Below are 8,919 nucleotides of genomic sequence, written 5' to 3' on the forward strand. Positions count from 1 at the left end.
CATGCCCCGCCAAGTCACCCACACCTTGGGTCTCAGTGCTGCCCACCCTTCCCTCTGTCTCAGGTGTCGGCGCTGCCACCCAACAGCCTGGTCCGCAAGGTGAAGCGGACACTACCCAGCCCCCCTCCAGAGGAGGCTCACCTTCCCCTGGCTGGCCAGGCCCCCCAACAGCTGTATGCAGCCAGCCTGCTGCAGCGAGGGCTGGTGGGGCCCACCGCTGTCCCTGCTACAAAGGCCAGCCTGCTTCGGGAGCTGGACCGGGACCTGCGGCTGGTGGAGCATGAGTCCACCAAGCTGCGCAAGAAGCAGGCAGAGCTGGACGAGGAGGAGAAGGAGATTGATGCCAAGCTCAAGTACCTGGAGCTTGGTATCACACAGCGCAAAGAGTCTATGGCCAAAGACCGGGGTGGCCGTGACTACCCACCCTTGCGAGGTCTTGGTGAGCATCGTGACTATCTGTCGGACAGTGAGCTCAACCAGCTGCGTCTGCAGGGCTGCACCACTCCCTCTGGCCAGTATGTGGACTTCCCTGCCACTGCCGCGGCTGCTGTCACCCCCTCCGGCCCTGCTGTCTTCCAGCAGCCCCGGTTCCCACCTCCAGCCCCACAGTACACTGCAGGCAGTGGTGGGCCAACTCAGAATGGATTCCCAGCCCACCAACCACCCACCTACCCTGGCCCCAGCACATACCCAGCACCTGCCTTTCCTCCTGGCACTAGCTACCCAGCTGAGCCTGGCCTGCCAAACCAGTCGGCTTTCCATCCCACAGGCCACTATGCAGCCCAAACACCCATGCCAACCACACAGAGCACCCTTTTTCCGGTCCCAGCTGACAGCCGTGCCCCCCATCAGAAGCCACGCCAGACATCTCTAGCTGACTTGGAGCAGAAGGTGCCCACCAACTATGAGGTGATCACCAGCCCCGTTGTGGCCATGTCTTCAGCCCCCTCTGAAACCAGCTACAGTGGCCCAGCAGTGAGCAGCAGCTATGAACAGGGAAAGGCCCCTGAGCTGCCCCGGGCCAGTGACCGTAGCAGTGTGAGCCAGAGCCCAGCCCCCACCTACCCCTCTGACTCACACTACACTAGTCTGGAGCAGAATGTTCCTCGGAACTATGTGATGATCGACGACATCAGTGAGCTGACCAAGGACAGCACCTCTACTGTCCCTGATAGCCAGCGGCTAGAGCCCTTGGGGCCAGGCAGCAGTGGGCGTCCAGGGAAGGAGCCCGGAGAACCAGGTGTCCTTGAGGGATCCACACTGCCCTGCTGCTATGGCAGAGGGGAGGAGGAATCTGAGGAGGACTCATATGACCCCCGTGGGAAGGTTGGCCACCACCGGAGCATGGAGAGCAATGGCCGACCAGCTAGTGCCCACTACTACAGTGACAGCGACTATAGACATGGGGCTCGAGCAGAGAAGTACGGTCTAGGGCCCGTGGGACCCAAGCATCCCTCCAAGAGCCTGGCCCCAGCTGCCATCTCCTCAAAACGCAGCAAGCACCGGAAGCAGGGCATGGAGCAAAAGATCTCTAAGTTCTCGCCTATTGAAGAGGCCAAGGACGTGGAATCAGACCTGGCCTCCTACCCCCCACCTGCAGTCAGCAGCAGCCTGGCCTCTCGGGGCAGGAAGTTCCAGGATGAAATCACCTATGGGCTCAAGAAGAACGTGTACGAACAGCAGAGGTACTACGGGGTATCCACCCGGGACACGGTAGAGGAGGACGACCGCATGTATGGTGGGAGCAGCCGGTCCCGGGTGTCATCTGTATACAGCGGAGAGAAGCTGCCTAGCCATGATTTCAGTGGCCGAGGCAAGGGGTACGAACGGGAACGGGAAGCTGTGGAGCGACTTCAAAAAGTGGGCCCCAAGCCCTCATCCCTGAGCATGGCCCATAGCCGGGCACGGCCCCCCATGCGGAGCCAGGCCTCTGAAGAGGAGAGCCCCGTCAGCCCCTTGGGGCGGCCACGCCCTGCTGGGGGTCCCCTCCCTCCTGGGGATACCTGCCCGCAGTTCTGCTCCAGCCACTCCATGCCTGACGTCCAGGAGCATGTCAAGGACGGACCTCGGGCCCACGCATATAAGCGTGAGGAGTACATCCTGGATGATTCACACTGCGTGGTTTCCGACAGTGAAGGTAATGGCAGCCAGGGGTGATTTCTGCGGATACTCAGCACCTGGGGGGCCTGCCTGCCCATGGGGCCCTGGGCCCCAAGATGTCCCAGCAGGGTCTGGCCTGGCACTTCATCCAGTGGGCCTTGCTGCAGGCTGCCCTTGCCTGCACCACCTGCGCCCTGGTCCCTGGTCGTGGGAGGGCGGGCTGGGGGCCTAGTGATCTGCTTGTGGCTATGGCACCCACTCTCTGGTTTCTTTGCATGGCTTCAGCTAGGTCTCCCCCTGCAGCCAACCTGGGGGTTGATGGTGTTCTGTTTTTGGTCTCTGAAGCGTATCACCTAGGCCAGGAGGAGACGGACTGGTTTGATAAGCCCCGGGATGCCCGCTCCGACCGGTTCAGGCACCACGGGGGCCATGCAGTTTCCTCTTCCTCCCAAAAGCGAGGCCCTGCCAGGCACAGCTACCACGACTACGATGAACCCCCTGAGGAGGGCCTGTGGCCTCATGATGAGGGTGGCCCAGGCCGCCATGCCTCAGCCAAGGAACACCGGCATCACAGTGACCACGGGCGGCACTCAAGCCGCCACACTGGCGAGGAGCCGGGACGGCGTGCTGCCAAACCACATGTTCGGGACGTGGGTCGCCATGATGCCCGGCCCCACCCTCAGCCCAGCCCTGCCCCAGCCATGCCGAAGAAGGGTCAGCCTGGGTACCCTAGCTCTGCCGAATACTCACAGCCATCCCGTGTTTCATCAGCATACCATCATGCCTCTGACAGCAAGAAGGGCTCCCGGCAGGTCCACTCCGGGCCCGCTGCACTGCAGCCAAAGCCAGAACCCCAGGCGCAGCCGCAGCTGCAAGGTCGGCAGGCAGCTCCAGGGCCACAGCAGCCACAGCCACCATCATCCAGGCAGATGCCCTCAGGGGCAGCGTCGCGCCAGCCACAGACACAGCAGCAGCAACAGCAGCAGCAGCAGCAGCAAGGTCTTGGGCTCCAGCCTCCCCAGCAGGCCCTGTCACAGGCTCGGCTGCAGCAGCAGAGCCAGCCTACCACCCGGGGCCCAGCCCCTTCTGCCAGCCAGCAGCCGGTAGGGAAGCCTCAGCCAGGCCCCACAACAGCTGCAGGCCCTCAGCCAGCAGGACCGGTAAGTAGGCTTCCGTGCACGAATCCTACCCAGGGCAGATGCTATGACTAGAGCTTGGACAATCCCTTGGTTCCAGATTGGGCATGGGCAGGGTCGATGGGCACAATCTCAGCTAAAGATTCTTTGTTGCAGCCACGGGCAGAGCAGACAAACGGCTCTAAAGGGACGGCCAAAGCACCCCAACAGGGGAGGGCTCCTCAGGCACAGCCAACACCAGGACCAGGACCTGCAGGTGAGCCTACCCTTTGGTGCCCTCAGCTGTGGCCCAGAGTATCCAGGTCGTTCTTTCCCTACACCCAGTTGCACCCTGAGCTCCCCCACATTCCTGGCCCTCACTAATCCTGAGAAGGTACCCAGTGGACTGCAGATCTCTCCAGCAGAAAACAAGCTTGGGGTTAGAATGAGCCAATGTGTCATCAGCACAGGGGCCTTTGGACCCTGGTAGCTCTGGGCAGAGAGCCTGGAAAGCATGGGTAAGCACAGGGCCCGGGCCAGGGCTCCTTACTCTCTCTTCCTTTCCCTCCCTATTCTCCCTGTCTTTTCCTCCTGCTCTGCCTTTTCCTCCCTTTCTTATTCTTTACCTTCCTCAACCTCCTTTTTTTCTGCTTCCTCCTACCCCTTCTCTTCCTGTTCTTATCTTCCTGGCTCCATTCCCCCAGCCTCCTCCTCACCTTCCCGCCTCACAGGGTACCTGTGTTCAGATTCCCTCATGGCCACTCTCCCACTCAGACCCTGAAGAGCTAGGCCAAGCGTGACTCACGATGGTGGTTTCTTTCCCCCTAGGCATGAAGACTGGAGCCAGGCCTGGAGGGCCTGCAGGGGCTCCTGCTGGCCAGCCAGGTGCTGATGGGGAGAGTGTGTTCTCCAAGATCCTCCCCGGTGGGGCAGCAGAGCAAGCCGGCAAGCTGACGGAAGGTATGCGCTGCCTGTGGCCAGGTCCATGGTGGGTGGCTGCTCTGTGGCCCTACTCTGGCAGAGGTTGGGTCTATGAGATGATTCCAGGCTCAGGCGCACGGGCACAGGCCAGCCAGAGGGCCCACCTACTGATGCCCAGAGGTAATCTGGGCAGTCGCTGCCCCAGAGCTGAGCTTGGCTTCATTATGCCAAATGGCCCGACTAGGAGGGGTCTGGCTCAATTTCCTGATGCCTCTCTCCTCTTTCTATGTCACAGCTGTCTCTGCTTTTGGCAAAAAATTTTCTTCATTCTGGTGATCATGCCCAGCAGGGTGAGTATGAACAGCCTGTACCTGGCCTCTCCTGGGAAAGGCCTGAGGCACAAGCAGGGGTATGAGGGGTGCGGGGGAGGGTGGATTTAAGTCCCAAGAATTCTTGTGAGAGGAGTCCAGTCTTCATCAGGTGGTGTGGACAGAGCTGCAGTGTGCTCTCCTACGAGCATAGGAGGAGAAAGAGGAAGAGGAGGGACATTGTGCACAGAGCCCTCAACATAGGGCAAGTCGGTGGAAGTCTCCAGCAAATGGAAGCCAGGGCCAATGTCCCTTGTCTTTCTCACCATCCCCCATCCCCCTGCAGAGTTCTCACAGCTATGGGCTGGCAGGGTGTAGGTAGGGCCCCCTGGGATGCAGCTCCTCCCCAGCCCTCCTCTATAAATTCTCCACAGGCTCTTAAAGAGATGAAGAGAGATGATATCATTGCTGTGGAAAAATCTCTGGAGTCAGAGGCCTGGGTGCAGCTCTGGACTCTGCGTATAACAGTGAGTGTCAGGACCAGGGTGGGATGAGCCAGAGCCAGAGGAGGGGGTGAAGGGCCAAGGTCTGGCTGACCATATCTACCCAGTTCCTACAAGTGTGAACTAGGAAGGCCTGGTAGGATTCCGTCAGCTGTGATGGACCCAGCAGGCCACTGAGCTGGCTGAGATAGTGGCAGATGAGTCAGGTGGTACCCATGGGGAAGGCCCAGCAAACCCAATTGTACCCCACAACTTGAGCTCTATGCCCTGGGCACTGAGTCCAAAGTCATCCTGAAGGACAAGGTGGCCTGTGGCTCCTGTGGGGGAACACACCTCTTCCCTGCTGTCTGGTGCTGGTGCCTTTGCTCCAGCCAGTTGGAAGAGGCTGGCGTACCCAAGCCCTGCAGAGCTTAGCAGCACTGGGCATGAAGTCAAGACACTGTTGGTTTCACAGGCTGAGTTTGTGGCCCACAAGATAGAAGAGTAGAGTGAGTAGAGAGGCAGACAGGAAAGGGACATAGAGGAAAGGGAGGTCACTGGATGGGCAGTCTCAGCCTCAGACTAGGTCAGCCCAGGGAGAAAAGAGAAGGGCCTCAGGATGGAAGTCCTAGCTCTGTCTGGGCTGCAATGGCCAAGACAGGATGGGATGCTACCTGCTGGAGCCTGTCCTAGCCCTGGCCTTGCCCTCTCTCTTTGGGAGGAGGAGGAAGTGCATCATCCTGGGTGGTGGACAGAGTAGCTTGGCTGTTGGAGCTGTTCTGTGCACAGCCAGGACCACCTACCACCATCCTGTGGCCTGGAGCCCACCTCTTCCCCCACCTTTGCCACTTTAAGGTTGATAATATGGAGGTTTGAGCCAGGCACGGTGGTTCACACCTATAATCCCAGTGACTCAGGAGGCTGAGGTGGGAGGATCACTTGAGGCCAAGAATTCAAGGCCAGCCTGGGCAATACAGTGAGATCCCATCTCTTAAAAATGAAAAAAATTAACCAGGTGTGGTGGCGCATGCCTGTAGTCCCAGCTACTAAGGAGGCAGAGGCAAGGAGGATCCCTTGAGCCCAGGAGTTTGAGGCTGCAGCGAGCTATGATTGTGCCACTGCACTCCAGCCTGAGTGACAGAGCAAGACCCTATCTCTAAAAAAAGATTTGGAGGTTTGGGTGCTTTCATGGTGTGCAGGCCATGTATGTGTATGGTGTCCAGGACAGGACCTGGCAGTCAGCAAGCAGGTCACTTCAGGGGGCCCTGGGACCAGCAGATGCCCGGGGTATGGTTACTGAGTAGGGAAAGGAAACACAGACATGGCCTTGTTCTGTGTCCTGCCACATGGTGTGAGTGGACAGAGACCACTGACTTTGTTTTTGCTGTTGTTTTGTTTGTTTTTTGTTTTTTGTTTTTTTGAGACAGAGTCTCACTCTGTCACCCTGGGTAGAGTGCAGTGGCGTCATTATAGCTCACTGTAACCTCCAACTCCTGGGCTCAAGCGATTCCCCTGCCTCAGCCTGACCACTGACTTTATAGTTAAAGGAATCTCCCTCAAGTTCTAGCATTTGGCTAATGATTAGGTCAAGTGGCCAGCGCTGCTGTGAGTGGCCATCTCCTGATGTTTTTTTTTTTTTGAGACAGAGTCTCACTCTTTTGCCCGGGCTAGAGTGCCGTGGCATCATCCTAGCTCACAGCAACCTCAAACTCCTGGGCTCAAGCGATCCTCCTGCCTCAGCCTCCCGAGTAGCTGGGACTACAGGCATGCGCCACCATGCCCGGCTAATTTTTTCTATATATTTTTAGTTGTCCAATTAATTTCTTTCTAATTTTAGTAGAGACGGGGTCTCGCTCTTGCTCAGGCCGGTCTTGAACTCCTGAGCTCAAACAATCCGCCCGCCTCGGCCTCCCAGAGAGCTAGGATCACAGGCGTGAGCCACCCGCACCCAGCCTCCTGGTGTTTTTTATGGCAATTTTAGAAATAGGCTGGGAGAAGCTTGCCATTTTAAAAAAGTCCCATGTCCCTCACTCTCAAGCAAAACAAAAAGGAAGTTTTGTTACATTGAAAGAAATGTCCCTTCCTGGCGGACCTGATTGTTACCTTTCCTGTCTTCTTTGTGACCTCCAACCTGCCCAGGCATCCATCTCCCCAAGCCTCAGTGGAGTGGCATCCTGTGGGTGAGGAGGAGTTAGGCCGTTGGCATATGGCAGATGGCTGAGAGGAGTGTGAGGGTGAGAAGCAGCTGTCCACAGTTCTTGACAAAATCCTTCTTTCTTTTTTTCTTTCCTTCCTCCCTCCCTTCTTTTCTCTTCCAAGCATCTACAATCTGGCAAACCCTTGGCCCAAAGACTCACATCAGGTGGGACGTGGCAGGCAGGCCTCAGTTGAGGACGGGATGTTTTCTAACAGCAGCTGCCTGGGTGAAGCATCTGCTGGACAAGTGGGACCACTGGCCTGGGGGGACCTCTGATTGTCTTTCCAGAGACCCTGCTCTCCTCAGGGCACCACCTTCAAGGCACAGCCGTCGTTGGGAGGGAGGAGCCCTTTCTAGAACCCTGCCACCACGGCTGTTTGCTGCTCTTCCCGCAGCCGCCTTTCCGTGGCCTGGCCAGCCAGGCTTCCAATGCGTTATACACAGAGTTTGGGCACACACTGCCCTTCCTCCGAGATGCCAGAAGTTTTTCCACAGCCTTGGAGAGGGGCTTTGATTGAGGGCTGGGAGCCTTGGGCTCTGTTTCCTTCACATTCCAGCTGGCCCAGATCCCTCTGTGGCCACAAGGCCCTGCCCCCTCACCCTGGGGGACATTGGAGCAGACCTCCATGTGGCCAGTGTGGGGTTGGGAGAACTTTACAAATACTAGGACCTAACACTGTCTCATCGCTGAAACAAGAGGCCATAGCACCGAAAGGCAGCGTGGGCGCCGGCTGAGTCTTCTCCCAGCCCGTGTGGCAGCGTGCTAGCACACCTGCCACCACCTCAAAGCCATCCCCCCAGCCATCGTGAGCATCCCAGCGGCACCGCCATTGTCTCAATCAGCCGGCTCCTCGTCCGTACACCTGGGGATTTCTTTTGATTTCAAGAACAGCCTTAATCATTCCAGTTTGATTTACATGTATACCTCATAAACATTTTTCTTTTGTTTCTCCTTCTCCCCTTTTCTCTCTTCTCTTTGCTCACCCCTTTGCCTCTCCTCTCCACCACCACCTTGTGACTGATGGTTTGGTTCCTCTCTGCTCTGCCCCTGCTCAGCACAGGGAGAATGTTGATTTAGAAGCAATAGGGGGCAGCAGGCCACCAAGAGCACAACACCAGGGCGAGGTCTAGGGAGGCCCCTCAGCCCGCCTCTATTTACTGTGCAATTCCAGTCCTTCTTAAGCCATCACCAGTGGGTGTGCTCAGAGCAGAGGGGCCAGGGCTTCTGCCAGCCAAGGAAAAGGCCCAGAGCCCTGTGTGGGGGAGTGTGGCACCATCTGTCCACCTGGTGGACTGGGCGGCATTCCTCCCCAAGGCCCTTCCTGTGGGAGCCTCCCTTTATCTTGGGCACAGCCACAAGTTTCATCTCTAACCTTCTATGCAATGAAATATAAACCCTCAAAGACAACTGTTAATATTTAATAAATTCCATGTTATGTATAAGGAGTTAATTGCAAACATGCAATTGAGAAACTGGATAGATACACTCATATCACCCCCACCCCCTACCCCTACCCCCGCTTCCACCGTGTGTGTGTGAAATTCTTAGTCTGTGGCATGTTTGACCTGTGGCAGGACTCGCTGCTGCCAGGTGAGTCACCGCCTGTCCCGCAGTGGAGCATGCACAGCTCGCAGCCTCTTTGCACGATTTCATCCATTTTAAATGCTCGACCCTCTTGCTTGGAGTTCTTTTTGCCTCAGAACCTCTCCTTCAGAAGCACTTCTAGCTGACTTCTGCACAAGCTAGTGAGGACTTGCCAGAATTGTTGCCTGAGTGTGCCAGGCTGTGGAGCAGG

General features: G+C 57.4%; 1 protein-coding gene across 1 annotated transcript in view; it reads left to right on the plus strand.

The window, feature by feature from the left end:
- BSN (bassoon presynaptic cytomatrix protein) overlaps positions 1-4,486 on the plus strand; it is a 99,144-nt gene extending 94,658 nt beyond the window's left edge. Inside the window, exons 7-11 of the mRNA XM_012637983.1 lie at positions 64-2,137; positions 2,446-3,260; positions 3,393-3,492; positions 4,044-4,175; positions 4,432-4,486. Of these exons, the coding sequence (XP_012493437.1) occupies positions 64-2,137; positions 2,446-3,260; positions 3,393-3,492; positions 4,044-4,175; positions 4,432-4,472 (3,162 nt within the window). The 3' untranslated portion in view covers positions 4,473-4,486. The remainder of the gene's footprint in view (positions 1-63; positions 2,138-2,445; positions 3,261-3,392; positions 3,493-4,043; positions 4,176-4,431) is intronic.
- The last annotated feature ends 4,433 nt before the right edge of the window (positions 4,487-8,919 follow it).

This window comes from Propithecus coquereli, unplaced genomic scaffold (genome assembly GCF_000956105.1).
Source record: "Propithecus coquereli isolate 6110/MARCELLA unplaced genomic scaffold, Pcoq_1.0 Scaffold1, whole genome shotgun sequence".
In the NCBI taxonomy this organism is placed as follows: Eukaryota; Metazoa; Chordata; class Mammalia; order Primates; family Indriidae; genus Propithecus; species Propithecus coquereli.